The following is a 19,550-nucleotide window of genomic DNA, read 5'->3' as shown; positions in this document are numbered from 1 at the left end:
ATTGTTATTATCATTATTATAATAATCTTTATTATCATTTTATTATTATCATTATCATTATTATTATTATTATTACTATTATTATTATTAATATTATTATCATTATTATTATTCTTGAGGAGGTTGTGCGGAGGAGGGTGGGTGTGTTGGAAATAAGATGTTTGAGGACAATATGTGTTGTGAGGTGGTTTGATCGACTAGGTAATGAAAGGGTAAGAGAGATGTGTGGTAACAAAAAGAGTGTGGTTGAGAGAGTAGAAGAGGGTGTATTGAAATGGTTTGGTCACATGGAGAAATGAGTGAGGAAAGATTAACAAAGAAGGTGGAGGAAACAAGAAGTGGGAGACCAAATTGGAGGTGGAAGGATGGAGTGAAAAAGATTTTGAGCAATCGGGGCCTGAACATACAGGAGGGTGAAAGGCGTGCAAGGAATAGAGTGAATTGAAACAATGTGGTATGCCGGGGTCGATGTGCTGTGAATGGATTAAACCAGGGCATGTGAGGGGTTTGGGGTAAACCATGGAAAGTTTTGCGGGGCCTAGATGTGGAAAGGGAGCTGTGATTTCAGTGCATTACACATGGCTGCTAGAGACTGAGTGTAAACGAATGTGGCCTTTGTTGTCTTCTCCTAGCGCTACCTCGCGCGCTCGGGGGAGGGGGCAGGGTGTGTGTGGCAGGGTGGCGAAGAGAATGGATGAAGACAGCAAATATGAATATGTGCGTGTGTATATGTGTACATGTCTGTGTATGTATATGTATGTATACGTTGAAATGTATAGGTATGTATGTATATATGCGTGTGCTCGTTTATGTATATACATGTGTATGTGGGTGCGTTGGGCTACCTTGCTGACGCGGGAGATAGCGACAAAGTATAATAAATAATATATGTAAATACTATTATTATTATTATTATTATTATTATTATTATTATTATTATTGTTATTATTATTATTATTATTATTATTATCATTATTGTTATTATAATTATTATTATTATTATCATAATTATTATTATCGTTATTGTTGTTATTATCATTGCTATTATTATTACTATTATCATTATCATTATTGCTATTGTTATTATTATTATTGTTATTATCATCATTATTATTATTATCATCACTATCATCATTATCATTAGTATCATTTCTATTATTATTACTATTATCATTATTATCATAATCATTATCATCACTATTATTATCATTATTATCATGATCATTATTATCACTATTATCATTATCATTATTATTATTGCTATTGTTATCATTATTATAATTATTATTATTATTACCATTATTATTATCATTATTATTATTATCATTATTGTTATTATTATTATTATTACTATTATCATTATTATTATTATCATTATCATTATTATTCTATTTTCATTATCGTTATTACTATCATGATTATTACCATTGTCATTATCATTATTATCATTATTATTATTGTCATTACAACTATCATTATAATTTTCATTCTTATCATTATTATCATCACTAGCATTATCATCATCATTCATTATCAATTTCACTAATATCACTATCATTTTCATCATTAAAAAGAAAATCTAATGCACATGATATTTGTGCTCAAAGCATTTCGAATCCCTTCAATTAAGACAAAAAGACCCTCTGTAGTGTTGTATCTATTATAAACTTTAAAATTTTTACTACAATGAACATTATCCTTGACTGAGTCTATAAAACGTTGATTCGGATACATCCTCCAAATTGAAGAAAAGCACTTACAATAATACAATCAATGAAGACCCCCATTACCTGTCGTCATATATCAGGATGATAAAAACTTCAGAACAGTTCAGATGGATGTCCTGTTTATAACAAGGCTGTGTGGGAAGCCACACGTCGAGGGTGTGTGGGCGTCCGTGATGATGAACGGTTCGTTGAAATAATTGCAGCCAGAGGCTGGATATATGTACAGGGAAAATGCACATTAAATTCCAGAGTTGGGTTATGAAAAGGGGGAGTGGTGATAATCTCTACACCAACACTGGGATGAAAGTCTGCAGAAGTAGATGATAATTTTTCACAGTAGATAGTTGGGATAGGTATGTTCTTATAGCGGCCTGTATGAGCTCATTTGAGATGGATTCGTTTGCTGTGCTGGACTGCAAACCAAGGGCAAGGGATCTTCCCTTGTAGGAGATGACAGTGGCCAAGTTGGCTGGCATGTGATCGGAGTGTTGGGCAGACGGGTTTCAGGTGGCACGTGGGCTAGGGTAGTACTGAACCCTCATGAGTAGCTGTGAGCCAGGGAACATGGGGTCAAACAATAACACTGCTTTATTGTGGTGGGTAACACGGTAATGACTGCCCCCCCCCCCCCCGCCCCCCGCAGCCTTGCGCTACACATCTGCATATACTATTTGCTTGTCTCTTGGATATAAGTATGTCTGTGTCTCTAGGCTCTGTGGCACACCCAATGATCCATTAACCTCATTCTATGTATCTATGAATACGATGCATGAAATTAAGTGTAATGAAACGAACTTTTCATTTTACGAAAGAATGCGAGGCAAAATGGCTGGACTAGCTGGGAGCCTGAGCACAAACTCATTAAAACAGAAATGAAGTTCGTTCAAAACTTGGGCCAGTGTCGTTGTCCGCATACACAAGGCCAACCGTGCGCCCTGCCCTTGCTGACGAGGGTGGGGAGAGTGACGAGGGTCATGAGCTGGGGGTTGACGACGCTGGTGAGGACTGATGGTGGCCGCCAGGGAGGAGCTGAGAATAGTAGAGACGGCTGACGAAGGTCGCAAACGAGGGACCGACAACGGTGGAGATGGCTGACAAAAATCGAATGGAGGAACTGATGACGATGTACACAGCTGACGAAGGTCATGAGAAAGGAGCAGACGACGATGAAAAGGGCTGACGAGGGTCACAAGGGAGGACATGACGACGGTGAAGGGGGCCGACGAGGGTCATGATTGAGATGCAGACGACGGTGGAGAGGGATGCTGAGGGTCACAAGGGAGAAGACTGACGAAGGTGAAGAGAACTGGTGGGAGCACGAGCGGAGGCGTTGACGACGGGTGAGAGTGGAGGCTTACAAAGTTGGAAAGAATTGACAATTGGGTGCTGAAGACGGTGGGAATGGCACCATATGGGGGGATGAAAGAGCTGGACTTGACAAGGTTGAAAAAGGCATCGTGTGGGGAGGACACACAAGAGTGGCAGGGGCCCGAGGAAAAGTAATAAAAGCGGAAGGTGGTGAGGGACTATGCAGTATGTCGGATCAGCGAAGATGTCTAGCTGAATCTGATAGCGTTGAAATGCGAGTCTCACCAGAATATCGTTCTAAATGTCATCCGTTTCCCCTCTGTTCAGTCTCAGAAAACCATAGTTTGTTCACCCCTGCAGTAACTGGTATTAGTCAGCTTTTCATTCTCTGTCAACTATAGAATAGTCTATCGGTGTACCGAGGCTGACTCAGCCTATTGTCAAAAATCTACTCCACATAAAACAAAATCTTTTGTTATGCATCTATTCTTAATGCCATTTTTTCATTGTAGCTCTGTGATTCATTTTAAACTCTAGTCAAGTTTCCGGTTTATTTCCACTCAGATAATGGATTTTATGTATAAAGTTACCATTTTAACCTTCGCTCCTCTTAATTGTCATAACTGTTGCAGTGAAATGTTTAACTTCAAAATGTAAGGGTCCAAAATTGTTACTTTAGGTACGAACTGTAATCTATCCTTTCATGATTGCTCTTCCTCCCAAATCTCTTATTATTATGTCTAGACTTGTATTGGCTTTCTTTACTCAGCATTGCACACAATTCTTTACTACATATTATTACGTATGATATGACAATACAACCCACCGCATGCAAACCTGTGTTCATTGATAAAATCATACCGTAATCTGATACTTTTAGCATATTAAGATTTTCTAGGAGTAGGGCCAGGATCCTCTCCCAGGCTGGTCACTGCCATTCTCTCCACCTGGGACTCAGGTTATGTTCGAGATCATCAAGGACACTGGTGGGTCAGAGGAGCGAGCCTCCCTAAAGCTCTGGAGGCTATTGGTCAGGACGCTGTTTATATGTGTCTGACAGTTTTACGGGTAATACCCAGTGGCCCACAGTTTTACAACCGCTCCAGGTTTCACATAGCCTTTCCCCGTGTTTTAGCTATAGGAACTTTCTCCCAAAATCCAGTTGCACCACAAATAAGAATGACAGACGAAGATTATCGTTTGGGTAGCATCACTTTCATGTAATTAATGTATCGTTTATATGTCTTACATAAAGACGCATACAGTGCTTATTTCAGGGACCAAGTTGCAAAGATATATCGGGTCTCCCTAATGTGATATGTAAAATTCAGGTTACTGTAAGCAAACTATGATCATAATAGGCTAGTAGATAATTACTGGATTCATGGAAGGTCATTATCCACACTCTGAATGCAGGTTATGTGATACCACACATGTGTTATCATGAAAGGGCAGTATATAGGATCAGCTTGATATAAAGAAATAAATCCGCAGTGTAAATTCAGAGCATTTTTCCCGAAAAAGATGTACAGGAGACAGATGAACGTTATGAAGCCTAATGTTAAAGTACAATGAGAGCGAAAAAATTATGTAACATAATGCCTTTTTTTTTCTGCTGGATGATCTTGAGACTTCTTACTTGAGTCTGTTGATTAAAAACGAAGATTTTGAAGAATCAGATTCTTCTTTTCTTATGTTGGAGACTCAACCACGGACAATAGTCCACATCGAGAGTAGCGTAACGTGTAGTGTACCGTGTTCAACAGGTGTATGTGTCGAACTGGTATATTCATATTAGGATGACTTTCCTAAAAGCAAAAGAAAACGTTTCGATGGGATAGCCAATATTCTTACGTGAACAGCTCAGCGTTATATCTTGTTTCAGAGGGACAGAAACGGACAAAGTCCTTAAGGGTAATCCCTATACAACTTGATATCTTTAACAGGATTAACTAGAAACTTATTCAGAGGTAAGCATATTTAACAAAAAGGCGATGCGGTATATGATATTCTATATACATTAAAAGGATCCTTTACCCACCATAATTCCTCAGGCACTGGACAATAGTGGAGGAGGCATGACCAAGGAACAAAGAAACTTTCAAAAGGACATTGTATGCAAGGTAGGAGAAAATCCAAAATATTGCATGATTTCATCTGGCATGAACTGTCAGTTTAAACGTAGCTAATCAGGCTAAAGGACTCAGACGGGAGAATAATAGGGGATGATGAAAGGATGTTTGAGAAATTTAATCATCTCGTTCAAATGCGTTTCACAGTGGAAGACACAATACCTGTAACCAGTGAGATCGAGTGGAGAGGAACGTTTTAGAAAACATCAAGTTATCTAGAAAGGACACTTATAAAATGCTAAGCGGTTTTAACCTTTACAAGGCTTATGGGTAAATTTTACCTTACGCTCTGAAAATGTGTCCATCATAGCAAGACAAACCTCATGAAATAGTGATCAAGATGTCATTAGAGAGACGCAGGATGCCAAGGGAATAGAAAAGGGCAGACTTCACACCTATCTATGAAAGTGGTGTTTACTGGAAAGATAATGACGACTAGTTGGGCCAATAGAAAGTTTCGATCGAGCCACAAAGGATTTGTTAAGATATATGCATATAAAATAGAATTGCAAAAAGGTATCTCATCATATGAAATAATTGCATCAAGCCTCTACACTTTTTTCTTCATCTTTTTTATTTCGGGTCGCAGGAGAAACAAGTGCAGGACACATGGGGCCCACTGGCCACGTAGTAAATACTGTTTATCTACAGGAAAGGAGACCGAAAACAGGCACCTTACTGCAGGCCGAAATGGCGTTTAATTACTAGGTAATCTAACAAGGTTACTGCTTCCCGATCCCGAAATCCTGTACAGGCTCAAGCAAGACAAAGAATGAGTATTAGAGCAGGGAGGGGAGGGAGAGTGGGTTGAAGCGTGTAGAGTGGAATCATTAGTGTATGAGTAAGTAGGATTAGAAGCTGAATAGATCATTTATGAATAGGAGAAATAGTGTAAGCTATAGGGTAGGATCCTGAGGATTTTGAAGGGGATGGGGGGGAACAGAGGATGTGCTTAAGTGTAAGAGATAAAGATTAGACTGAAAAACCTAGAAGCTAAAGGGGAGAATTAGCGTAATGGATGTAAAAGTTATGAGAAACGAATGTAATAGGTATCATTACTGATGCATATCAACAAGTGATGATAGGCTGATAAAGAGAGATTAATAGTCTTCCTGTTCTCGATGATGATGTGGGATGTATTAAAAGGATGACATAGATTACGAGTTATGACGATACATAAATGAATGGGTAATTTTAAATGCGTATCTATGACACCTAATATTTCATTTTTGGTTCTATATGATTATGTTAGTTATATGTGATGAATGTTACCCCTTTAAAGAAAATGAATAATTGTTTGAGGTTGTTGGACGACTATACTCCCTACCTAGTCATAAGGCGAAATCCTACCATTGTATGTGTAGTGAAAAGCATATAGATAAACTGCAACATTTGTGTTACTTGGGTTATACCAAACGCGAGTGTTGGCTGGGATTGTTCCTGAGTTAAGTGATTAATGGCGCAGTAACTGAAGATTCCCAACAAAGTGTCAAGATGCGCGCGAAATGGATTTAATCCACGTGGCTAGCGTGTCTAAGCTGCAAGTCTATATAATGTTGACGAATGTTCGGAGAGCGGAGGAGGTAAGTCCTTGACTTTAAGATTTATGGAAATTCCTAAGTTATTGGCACAGCTTCAACAGAAGACAATGAAAGGAAGGAATATCTTTTTAAGACTTCCTCTTTGTGGTACCTAATGTCTGTGAGGGCTGCGTCATTTCTTCCTCGATTCTCATTTTCTGCCTTACCACAGTTCCCTTGGAAACACCAGTCCAGCTGACCCTTATGTCTAGCCATTCCAAAGTCCAGTACCATATTCCTTGACTTTTGTTGTAGCACCGTTTGGCTTTTGTTTCCATTATTCCTTTGACTAACCTTTCCTCTTTCCTCAAATCCTCAGAATTTTCACTGAAAGTAGAACTTTCCCCTCACAAGACCATACTCCATCTGTTTCAAGACCTTGCCTCTACAGCCCAACAGTCTGCCTTATATATATATTGGTTGATGTTCGTTGCATAAAATGTGTTTTAATCTCAGTGGCTCACGTTTCTCAGCTGGCCTCTTCTCCCTGGTGTGTCTTACTGCTTTTCTCTTTAGGAAATATTCACCAGCGGCTGGATACAGCGGCCCCCACGTGTTTTATGTGTTATTCTGTTCTGCGGGACCATTCCAGGAGCTGGTTTTATCTACCGTCGTATTTCTCCGCCTCCACAGTGTCTCCTCCACCCCTCACCATGAGGACACCACTCTATTGCTTTTACTCTCCTCCACTCCTCCTCCTTACTTTATTATATTACTCTCTCTCTCTCTCTCTCTCTCTCTCTCTCTCTCTCTCTCTCTCTCTCTCTCTCTCTCTCTCTCTCTCTCTCTCTCTCTCTCTCTCTCTCTCTCTCTCTCTCTCTCTCTCTCTCTCTCTCTCTCTCTCTCTCTCTCTCTATCACTATTTCTCATTCAATGATTCTTCTTTAACTCTCCCATCATTTCCATTCCTTCAACCTTTCACTGTCATTACATTCATTTCCTTTTTGTTGAATCTTTGTCTACCTCCTCCCCTTTCCCATACACCTTGATTCAGCCTATCACCCTGCTTCCCAGAGACTAAACCCAGGAGATGGTGTTCGTGATGAATAGTGGTGGTGAAAAGGATTCAGTTTTTTTTCTTATGTGTGTTTGGTGGAGATAGGAGACAGGTAACACTGGTGTAAATGATAACAACGGTGACTGTTGGGTTGGCAATGATGATACTGGTGTAAACTGAGGCAGGGAGATGGTGGTATTGCAGGGCAGTTGGTGTTAGTGTAAGTCATGGTAAAGATGTGGCAGGTAGGGTAGGGGGAGATGATGTTGATGGAGGGGACAAGGAGAACAGGTGGTGATGTAGGATGTTGATGGAGACACTAGTGATTGGTATATAATAACGGCGATGGTAAGCAGACGATGGATTTCATGTTGTGCTTATGATTGATAATTACGGTTGGTGATGGTGAATGGCGTAGGTGGTGATGGGTAATTCTGTACGAGAGGTGGTGAAGCAAATGGTACTGGGTGGTGGAGGCACTAGGTGGTTGTTAGGGGCAGGTGTTGGTGGTGATGGGTAAGGTAGGCAATATTGGGAGTCGATATAGGGCAGGTGGGGGCGACGGACAGAACGACGCTGGGTGAATGTGATTACTATTTGTCTACTTCTGTACTGCTGAGTAAGATTACTTTTCTCCGATACTTTTCTTGGTACGTCCTCTGATCTAGGAATTCCAGGGAAGTGGTTGATAATGGCATCATGGTGTCTCCTAGGAATCCATAGGTCGTTATTGTGTTTCCCTTTATCATCCTTTTCTTTCTACTTGCTATAGGCAGCTTGAGGATGATACAATTCTTAATCAGCATCCTCTGCGGTAAGGTGTCAAATGCTTTCTGGAAGTCTAGATAGTACAAACAATCCTCCCATTTTGCCCAAAACAGAGCTCATTCTGTGTGTGTGTGTGTGTGTGTGTGTGTGTGTGTGTGTGTGTGTGTGTGTGTGTGTGTGTGTTTCTTTTCTTTTTCTTATAACGTCTGTCTACAAGTGATTCTTTATCTTTTCGTTATATGCAGAGTTTGTGTTCGTCACATTATGTTTTCCATGGAAAGTACTGAGATGTGATTCCAGATGTCTCCAAAGACTGGCATATTTCAGTCTCTTAATCGAATTACGAGCAAACGAAATTTGATATCATTTATGGTATTGCGTATGATAACAACAGGTGACAACGAGGTCAAAAAAGCCATAGCGTTTCCAGTTAAGTCCACTGAAATTTCAGAACGAAACAATAACGCTCAAAACCCTCTTAAATGTACAATATTTTCTCTCTTAAAAAGAGGTGCTAGATTCACTGTGTTTCTGTGGCTTAGGTGTAATATGAATCTTTATCTCGAGCAAGTGTTTGAGTCAAAGCGAACTGCCATGGCTACTGCAACTCCATAAGATCTAGTGTGTGTGTGTGTGTGTGTGTGTGTGTGTGTGTGTTTCAGAGGGAAGAGGAGAGGAGGGAGGGCTATATGCTCAGTTATCGTAGTGAAGCCGTGAGAGCGAGACCAAATGAGCAGTAGGAGCGTCCAATGGAGGCACATGGTGCCGAGCGAAGGGCCAACAACATGATATTTCCAGGAAGCGTGTTCCGGAGGGACGGAGAAATAGATGGACAGATTCAGTCGGCAGTAAATTAGCAACGAGAGTCGTTGTTCCTCTTGCCCGTTGGGAGTATTGTCATTTACACACGGATGGGTATGAGAGAGAGAGAGAGAGAGAGAGAGAGAGAGAGAGAGAGAGAGAGAGAGAGAGAGAGAGAGAGAGAGAGAGAGAGAGAGAGAGAGAGAGAGAGAGAGAGAGAGAGAGAGAGAGAGAGAGAGAGAGAGAGAGAGAGAGAGAGAGAGAGAGAGAGAGAATGTTATATAGACTTACAGAGATACACAGACCACACAGACCCAAGGTCTAAGCCAGGTAGTCTGGCCTCAACACTACTGAAAAAGATGCAGTCCCCTTTAAAGCAGTAGAAGAGCCTAGCAGAGGAAAGAGAGGTGCGATGAGAATGTTTGAGGATTTTTATATATGTATACAATAAAATACAACAATAAACAGCAGGGGTCTAAAGTAAGGCGTTAAAAACAATATTTACACCATCAGAAGCATGGAGATTTACGTGAAATTTAGTAATCATTGATGTTCCCAGTGTTTCTAGTGGAACTGTTCTTATGGCATTCTATACGACCTCATATGAGTACAATGCAGTTATGTTGTTGAACTGCGCGTGATGGATGGCAGGAGGTAACAGAGGTAACGGTGGAGAGAATGAGTTAGTAATTTTACCTCGAACGGTCGGATGAGGACCATATGTTGGTTGGAGAGAGTCGCATAGACCTGTTGGATGAACTCCTCTTGATAGGTAGTGCAAGAGAGACAGAGGATAATCTTCGATATCCTTTTCTCCACCTCTTCTTGCTGTCATGATGTCTAGGGGTCAAAGAAGAAGAAGAGGATGGGGAGGCACTGACAGGTTTGTAATTACATAATCTGGAAGAGCCTTGAGCCTGGGCGATAGAATGAGGTGGGACAAAGATGGAATGGCGATTGATGTGCAGCGACATGGCTTTATCTAGGATGATGGTGAAGTGCCTGGTGACAGTCCAGTTCTGGAAGCTGTTGAGGATGTTCCGGAGGGCGGAAGAGTTGTTGGAAATACTAATACTATCAGCAGAGTCACCCATGTACTTCCATCTGTCAGGTTTGTCAATCAGCCTGATGACTCATAATGGAAAAGTCTGTAAGCCATGGAATGAGACTCTTTCGCTTAAGACTTATAACAATACCAAAGATCATGGTGTCGTTAACCAGGTCAAACGCTTTGATAACTTCTACGATAGACAGAACCGTAAGGGTCAAGTGTTTTTAATGTTACAAAATCTCCATATTGTCAAACTGCTGGTGTTTCTGGAACTTTCAATACGTGTGGATGCCCAGCCAAACACAATTCTTTTCACAGAGCAAGCTAGGGACCAGAATGATAGTATAGTTTCAGCGATGTAATGTAGGCTTCTTCACTTCGAAGTCAGAGAAACATAAATGTTTCCAGTCATAGGACATTTTTTTACTGCTGTTGAGAGGCATAGGTAATGACTAGCTCAGGGAAGAGCTCTTATAGAATTTGTTTTCTTCTATTGACTTAAAGCTTATGCACTTACACTATTAGGTGAGGTTGGAGTGGAAAATTAGATAGAAGGAAAGTTGTGTCAAAACATTCGAGTCTCAGGCTTGTGGTGCATAAGTGAATTCTGTTTCAGTAAGATGAGCTGATTCATCAATGATTAATAGTGGGAAAGAGGGAGTCTCTGTTTATATCACTCCCCTACTAATACTCCATATCACTGGTTGATCTGGCGCTGGACCTCCTCTGGCCTTCTAGCTTACTTGGTAACAAGATAATCGTCGCACGTATATCACGAATATCTCTATTACGAGAAGCCGCGTCGTCACTGTTGTGATAGATCGGGTCTTGCTGCTACATTACTGCCTTGATCCTGAGTGTAATTCACGATACGTCAGTCGGGTGTAATCTTTCGTATCTTTAGGGGAAGAAGCGATGGTAGATTACCGTGATGGTGCTGTCGTAAGTTTTCTCATGTAGTTTCACATGTCATCTATGCTTATCACTTTAACCCAAGGATACGAGCAATCCTCTATCTGAGGTGGTGTACTGCGGAGTTGTCATGTGAGCATGGGAGGCGGACCAGGGAAGTAATATGTGTGGGTATCTGCCAATGGGAGGCATCGGCTGGGATGGCATATACTGGTAAGCCATATTGGTTAACGTGATATCAAGGGTGTTCTCACCGAGTGTGGGAAAGCCTGCAAATTGTGATAAATGCAGCTGTTTCGAGGTATTCGTGGTGTGTGTGTGTGTGTGTGTGTGTGTGTGTGTGTGTGTGTGTGTTCACGCGCGAACAATATACTGTTATACGCGTTCTTTATTTCTTGTTCATTATTTTCAATTATCAGTTTTGCTTATCATTATTTTTTTCTTGCTCAATCTAATCGGAACTTCATTATAGTTTTCCCAGAATCTAAAAACTCGATGATTATGAACGACCTATGAAAACCAATCGCTAGAAGTCTGGTATAATGCTGCTGTCTGTTTTTTTCGCACTGTTCAGATTCATTCCGTCACAGCATATTTACATGAGCATATATATATATATATATATATATATATATATATATATATATATATATATATATATATATATATATATATATATATAGATGGCTGCGCGAGCCACGAACTCCCTCAACTTGGCCTGAGGCAACACCCTTGGGAGACCAGCCGGAATATATTGCAAGTGTTGTGGGACTCCCGAGGTCAGAGTGAAGGAAAGAGGGACTAAAAAGGCAGCTGCCGTGAGTGTGAAGAGATAGAAAGAAAAAAAAGAATCTGTTGCTTAGGTCAGTAGGACTCAGACTATTTGTTGAGTGTCTTCTGCATCTGTCCTGAAATAACGTTATGGTTTTCTTGTAATGAATCATACAACTTAAAAATGTGATGATGCTCGAGCTCAAGAGAGCAGAATTAAATGATGGGAATCTATTTACAGGTTATCATGTCGATGGAATTTCACCTTTCATCTTCAGTGCAAATTGTATAATCGTAATCTTTTTATCAGCATTTTGATTCCACTCTCCCTGCTGCAAAAATGGCACATGGACTAAGCATCCCTTACGAAGAGGATCACTTTTCCCTTGCTCAAAATTTCTCGAGTAAGCCACAGATTTCACAGACCAGATATGGAGCCCTAGACTCTAAGACTGATGAGATACCTGACTGACGAGGATTAGTTAAACATTAAAACAGATACCCCACTGTAACGTGCATAGAGGTTTCATTTATATTTTACTTATCAAATGGTATTGCTTTCACGACTCCGGTATCATAGTGAGGATAACCGTGATCCTCCATGCCTTCAATAGACCTACAAAGTTGTTGAAGTAGCGTTTGCTCTGGTAATGTTGATTGGGCCGCTCTTAGCCATCTAGGAAACGACATGCGTCTCAAATTGCGATTGGAAGCCACCTCAGCCTTTGGTCATTGAATGAACCCCATTGAGACAGAAAATCCTGCTCCTAGTGTGCAAATACAAGAAATATCACATCCAGATTTGCATAATGCTCCTCACAGAAGGAAATAATCCTCCCTCTAGCGTCATAGAAATAATTTTCTAAGATTTCGTTCAAAGGAAAAAGGAAAAACGCTTGAAGTAATATCACATCCTTAACTACAAAATGATATTCGCTGGGCCGTAGCATTCTTCACTCTGAGCCAGATTGTCCTTCGATACCAAAGTAAAGTGGACACGATATGCATCCTCTTTAAGCGCATCCCTTGTCGAAAGCCAGAACCCATCATTGTGAGACTAAATAACCTCAATTCCTAGGCTGAGAATGTGTTACCAGCTTTTAAGTCAAGGTGTAATCTCAACTGAGACAAAGATCTTTTTTTCACTCTTCAGGCACTTATATGCTCGGCATTCAGCGTAAAGTGCTCAACTCATAGAAAAAAAAGCTTAGACATAAAACTTTTACTTTCTCAACACAAACTATAAGGAACAACGTTCCGCTGAAGTCTAGAATAAGCCCTTGGAGCAGAAACTCTCTCGATCTTGACGCTCAAATTCTGACCCCTCTTAAGGACAAGGAATTTTGTTGCCGAGAAGTGAAAAATATTATTCACGGTGATCCCAATGAATATGCCCTTCAGAAATACAAGACATCTTATGAATAGACGTCAAATGACTTTAGGGAAAATGTCTGCCTCCGACAAAATTGTTGCGTGCATAATTTTACCTAAAGCTAAGAACTACTCAAAACAGAAGCCTAAAATATGATACTAAGAAAAGTGAATTGCTTCGTTTTCTGAAGCAAACACAACAGCTTCCTTTATTCGGCCATCATTCCACCCACAGCTGGGCTACAGCCCTAAAGTGGAATGCAGTTTTAAAGTCAGTGACACTTCTGAAGTGGGTCGAAGTCCTGTGGTGCTCTACGGTCCTGAGATGGGCCTCGTTCTGAGGTAACCAAGGGTCAGTCAAGCTGAGATGTAAAACAGATGAGATCAGAAAAACTGTATTAGAGAAAGGAGGTGAGCTGAAATTGTTGGGCAGAGAGTATCAGCTAGTGAGAGATATGACACAGAAATAATCCAACTGAATACCGTAAGGGATGATAAATACAAAAGAAGTGATGACGTATATAGAACACAGATACCAGATATCAACGAGAGCTCCCGAATTATCCCGCTCCAGAATGATACAGAGTCAGATACTAAGATATCTGATTTCCAGTGCATTGACTGAGGCGGATGAATCGAGATGTGTTTGGAAGTTGTAAAGGCAATCAAACTATAGCAATTCCTCCGACGAAGTTGGAGGAGACAGAGAGAGAAGATGGGGCTTAATGGCTGACGGGGCGCTGGGACTTACTGCTGGGACTGGCACACATGTGATGGAGAAGTTGTGTATCCGGGAAACAGGTCAGAAGAGGTCAACATGGTAAAATTCAATTAGGGAAATGTGGAGTAAATGGAATATGAATGTAGAATTGATACAAATATGATGACTATAATTGGAGAAGGGATAAGGAAAGACTAGGAATGACACACAGTACTGAAGAATATATCATAATATACGTTGGGAGTTTATGCAAATTGTTGATAACGTTTCCGGCGATAACTGAAGAATAAAAGTAAAGTAGAATAAAACATTTTTGGATACGTGCACAGAAGGGAATGGACTATACGTCATGAAAAACTCATCAGGTATACGTCATGGAGAATCAGGAGACCGGGACAGAAAATGTGGGAACTGTACTATTCTGTACTTCATGAACATGTCACATATAACCTGGGTTGGGGTTTAACAGGATGAGAAAAAGGAGCAAAGACAGTCGAAACTCTGTATCTTCTATTGTGGCATCAGAGTCTTCCGAATTTCAGATGAAGATGTGTTGCAGAAAGCATAGTTTCTGACGTTATATATTTTCATATCGAGTTTACAAGGATTTTCTTAATCATATAGGAGTCATTATAAGGTAAGTCATACACATCTGATAACATATAATCTAGACTTGAAATATTGCCTCATAAATCTTGTATGTCAATCAAAAAGAAATAATACTCTGTTCGTGAAAATATCCGACAATGAAATCAAGATTTATACTTAAATGTTATGCGTTTGATGAGTACATAGCAATACGATGAACATGTCATATATAAGGTAAGGATACTAATCGTCTTTTTACAAGAGTTTTGAAAGAACATTATATTATGAGGGGAATCAGGTAGAGTATTCCAAACTAAAGGCGTGTGTGTAGCCAGCGATACCACATTTGTAACATACACTGTGCTCCTGTACTTTAGCGGTATGATCAAGCTCTTCTGTTACCATCATTAAACCCGAATTGTCGCAATATCTACTAAGTCTTTTAAACAAGATAGAGGTTAACTTTTTTTCTGTTTCGAGATTTTATCATTTCCTTTTCTGTGTATTATTTTGGCATTTACCCATCAATCATACATGATTTAACATCTACCAACAGCTCCGCCCAATTTGAAGGTATGCCCCTGCCGTTCCTGTCACCGTGCATTGCGTCTGATCTCGTAAAGTGTACCCCCCAGTTATGTACCCCTGCGATACCGTTTCAGGAAAAGAGCATACCATAGTTATGATTCATACCTTCATTTATCTCGTTCAAAACTTTACTGATATTTTCATATATATTTGATGTGTATTCCAAGTATCCCTCCTTTTCTCAAGGCTCTGCTGGGCCATGCAAACACAACCAATGTGATTGTTATTAGGAAACACTATCACCGATCTAGTGATATGACACATGATTACAGAATCATAGGTCAGCTGTTATGCACGTTGAATGTGTAATGTTTTATTGACAAGACCCACGACACTGGTTTTAGGAGAAAATGGGTGTGTCGCTGAAGACGATCTCTGAGGCGGCTGTGTACTGCTCAAACACCACGACCTGTCGGTACATAGAAATGATTATTGAATAACTGCCGGAGTTTGTTGAAGTACAAAGCAACAGTCATAAGAGAGAAAACATAAGATCGTCCCGGTTACTGCCTAAGCAATCCTTGTGGAGCATATTGAAATCCCTTACAAAGAGAATCTATGGGCATGTATGTGAACAGAGTAGACCTTCGTGGCAAGAAGTCAAATAATCGTAAAGTTGTACAAAGTTAGGAACAGGAGGGGAAAGCAAGATGATAGAGGTAGAAAAATTTAGGAGACTCAAGATCATCTTTGTGCTACCGTAGGCACAAACTCCGCCTTTAAGATCATAGCTGGAGATCTGACACTGCAAAAGAGGAGCACCTTTGGACAGTTGGACTTCATAGAGAAGATCGGGGAGGAAATGAACATGTAGTGTTTAACGGAAGTAAAGTTAGAATGATGACAACGAATGTTGCAGATATGGATGAAAAAGGGCCAGGTCTAAAAGCTGTATCCATGGAAGTGGGGTGGATCCTAGTTGCATGATGGCGGTCAAGTTAGCGCTGTTATCCGATCAACGACTCTTGACTAGTGGCGCCGGCCATTTTGACCGGTGGTTTCAAGGAGAAGCTCAGCACCATCATCTTTAATGATTTCGCCTATTTCTTTTTATGATGGAGCCTTCAGTCACAGACAAAGGTCCACATCAAGGCCGGGCCTTAATTGAAATATAGACAGAATTATGAAACGGAAGAAGAAAAGACAAGGGAATGTGTTCACGAATTTTTGAGGAAGTGAAAAACCTGTCTTTTGAAAAGTGCCAAGTCATAGCTAAGGAGAAATGCATGAGAAAGTAGAGAGTAGCAAAGCTTCGACGCGTAGGGAAAGAAGCAGGTATCAAAACGGCCCATCCTTGAGTTGCCGACACCCACACCATAATCATGTGACGCAGCAGCTTGTCAAGTATCACGGGATCTAGCTTGTCGTGTGGGCACATAAACAGCCAGCTCTCGTGAGCAATAACCGAAGTGATGCCTATAGGTGAGGGAAAGTGAACCAATATTGCGGCGCAAGGCAGGGGGGTCAAGTTTAGAAGTTAGCTTGGGACCGCTTTCGGCTCAATTTTGTCAGGTAAAGATGGAGAGCTAGAACCACCACGAATGTGAGAGCAGTTCTCCATGCCAGGACGAATCAATCCCTTGTTTAAACGGAGCAACTGTTCAGAAAAGAGGAAGTTTCGACATCAGAACAGGACACCCTGTTTCATAGAGACAAACTTAGCTATTGCCGTCATGTGGAGTTTCCAAGAAAGAATGAATGTTACAGTAATGCCAAGTATGTTCATTGAGTCAAGAGGTGGAATTACACAACCGTCAAAGGAAAGACGAGAGTTGTGAGGAGTTTTCGATGGAGGGATGGGTAGAAACTGGGTCTTGGAGGCATTAAACTAATAAGATTTTGTGTACCCCACTGAGATATCCTGTCCAAGTCTGAGTTTCTTGAGGAAGCTGTGTCAAGAGGAGAAGCCGATCGAGTGAGAAAAGAGGGAGCAGAATTGAAGGATGTGGACAGTTAATTACTATCATGTTGCACTATAGATAAACATTTCACACAATAAAAAAAATCTGTAATCGTTTTTAGGATTGTTTCGAGCCCAGATTACTTTTCGTGTAACAATTTTTGAGGGCTACTATTATTAAGATTATTTTTTTTTCTAAAATCTAGTATTGTTTCTCAACTGTCGAACTGACCAGCATTATGAAAAGTGTTGAAAGCTAACTCAAAAGAGATTTATCGGCGATTATTCCTACCAAACTTTCCTGCATATATGTGTCAGATAACATTGAAAATATCAACTAGAAGGGGGTTAAGAACAAAGGTAAGAGTTGTCTGAGGTTCTCAGGTTGTACCAACCTCATTGTTGCCCTCCTGCAGCAGCGGCGCTGGCAGGTAAAGACTCCTAGGCGGACCTCCGTGCCAGTAGCGGCCCAGGTTAAAGCCATTGATAAAGACGACTCCTTTACCCCAGCTACTCATATCTAGCCAGGTGTCCTGGGGCGTCCCGGAGATCTGCACACTGCTACGGTATAAGGCGGGGGCGTCCAGTGACCCGTTGAATGGTTCCCACCCCGTCATACTGTTGAGATCAGTGATTTGCAAGTGGTAGGAATTGTGGTCGTCATACTTACGCAGTATGGGAGTGCAGTGTATTGGAGGTATGATGATGTTTCAGCAGCATGGATGTTTGATTGGTAACAGGGTGCTGTTGGAACATTGAGAGTGTACATATGACTTACGCATCTATGTATATATGAGAGTGACTGAAAGAGAAAGAGATGTAGGAGTGGAAGAAAGGTGAATGTATCATGTAATGTATTAATGACGACGTGAGGAATAAGCTGCTTGGGTTTTAAGAGCCTTATAAAGGCTCAAACCTCAGCCCATATAAAAAACACTAGAGAATCTAGATTTATACTACATTTGTTACAAACAACTCGGATTATGAATTTACAAAGGCATTAAAACTGCAACAGACGAATCAGTCCCTGCGGGGCAGTTTGTGAGAGGGGAAAATATCAGAAACTCACGAGTAAGTGTGGTTAAAGTAGAAAGGTGTACAGATAATTTAAGGAGAAAAACACGCAAGCTGTCAGTGTGGCTAAAGAGGAACAAATAGTGTCAGTCGTGAACTTGAAATGAAATGTTTATCAAGTCTATTTCTTAAAGTATTCAAAGCACTCCACGTGCGACCTCAGACTTCACAAATCATACCACAAGCATCGGTTGAGGTTGAAGCAGGCTCCCTACCTCTGCAGTGGCGTCTCTAGAAAGCCAATTCTTTGGATTTTATGTATTGGGAGCAACCGTACACTCTGCTCACCTGCCGCTGGCAATTTTCCATATCAAACTCTTCTGATGTCACCTCCTCATTCCCACTCACCTACTGTAGCACATCTTTACTCCTAGTCATCCGTTATTGACTCCATATCCTCTCACCTGTTGACTTGATCAGCCTTGAACTCAAGCGGGTACATGAGCCATTGGTCGATCTGCATTCCGTCTATGAGCACCGGGCCCTCCCACAGCCCCTTCTTCTGGTGGAACTTGTGCGGCTGGCCATAGTCGACCCGACCTAAGTTCTCCACCAGGATGGACACCTTGGCTACAGCATCTGCGCCAGGGAGGTTCAGCTCCTTGTCACTACCAGGCGAGGAACAAGGTCTCTCGTTAGACAAAACGAGTAGTAATATATTGGAAAAATTCTGTATTGTACATAGAGATTAAAAAATATGCCGATTTTCTTCCCTCTTTATTCAAGTTTTACACTTTCTGTGGAAGATTTATAGATAAAAGATTCAGACGTTAAGTTTATTCGGAGCGTTAAGCGGTCCAGTTACCTAAGTTCCGAGGACATATTTGAATATTTGCAAAAAAATTTTCCGATACAGTCTTCGTAACTATAGCTGCTCGACAGGCATACGGCTAGACCATGGCAAAAACAGGACATATGTGGAACCTTGCAGTAGTGGTTAAGCCTCTCCCTTACTTATGTGTAAAAATATCCGACAGAAAGCAAATACAATATCTGCGAAGGAGAAACTTCATAGCGAAGATGCTTGATATATTAGGCAGGAAGGGGGCTTGTATTATGAATCACCTGGGCTTCTCTACTAGGGTGAAAACAAACCAAGAAGAGAAAATTATATGAACTTGTTTGTTTTGGATATGATTTTGATCACTCTTTCTTGTTAATGTACGCAATCAACTTGTCCTTTTCCTGTCATATATATCCGTAACCCCGCGCTCACCTATCTCTCCCTCCTTTGCTTTAAGCCCCATCCCTAATCCATTCA

At 40.8% G+C, this 19,550-nt stretch overlaps 1 protein-coding gene across 1 annotated transcript in view; it reads right to left on the bottom strand.

Annotated features, from left to right (window-relative positions):
* Positions 1 to 15,612: 15,612 nt before the first annotated feature.
* LOC139749916 (beta-galactosidase-1-like protein 2) overlaps positions 15,613 to 19,550 on the bottom strand; it is a 36,778-nt gene continuing 32,840 nt past the window's right edge. Inside the window, exons 12-14 of the mRNA XM_071664330.1 lie at positions 18,694 to 18,897; positions 17,611 to 17,833; positions 15,613 to 15,724 (exon numbers count right to left, since the gene is read on the bottom strand). Coding sequence (XP_071520431.1) covers positions 15,656 to 15,724; positions 17,611 to 17,833; positions 18,694 to 18,897 — 496 coding nt within the window. The 3' untranslated portion in view covers positions 15,613 to 15,655. The remainder of the gene's footprint in view (positions 15,725 to 17,610; positions 17,834 to 18,693; positions 18,898 to 19,550) is intronic.

The sequence above is a fragment of the Panulirus ornatus genome, chromosome 8 (assembly GCF_036320965.1).
Source record: "Panulirus ornatus isolate Po-2019 chromosome 8, ASM3632096v1, whole genome shotgun sequence".
Lineage (NCBI taxonomy): Eukaryota > Metazoa > Arthropoda > Malacostraca > Decapoda > Palinuridae > Panulirus > Panulirus ornatus.
This window is presented reverse-complemented; position numbering and strand designations above follow the sequence as displayed.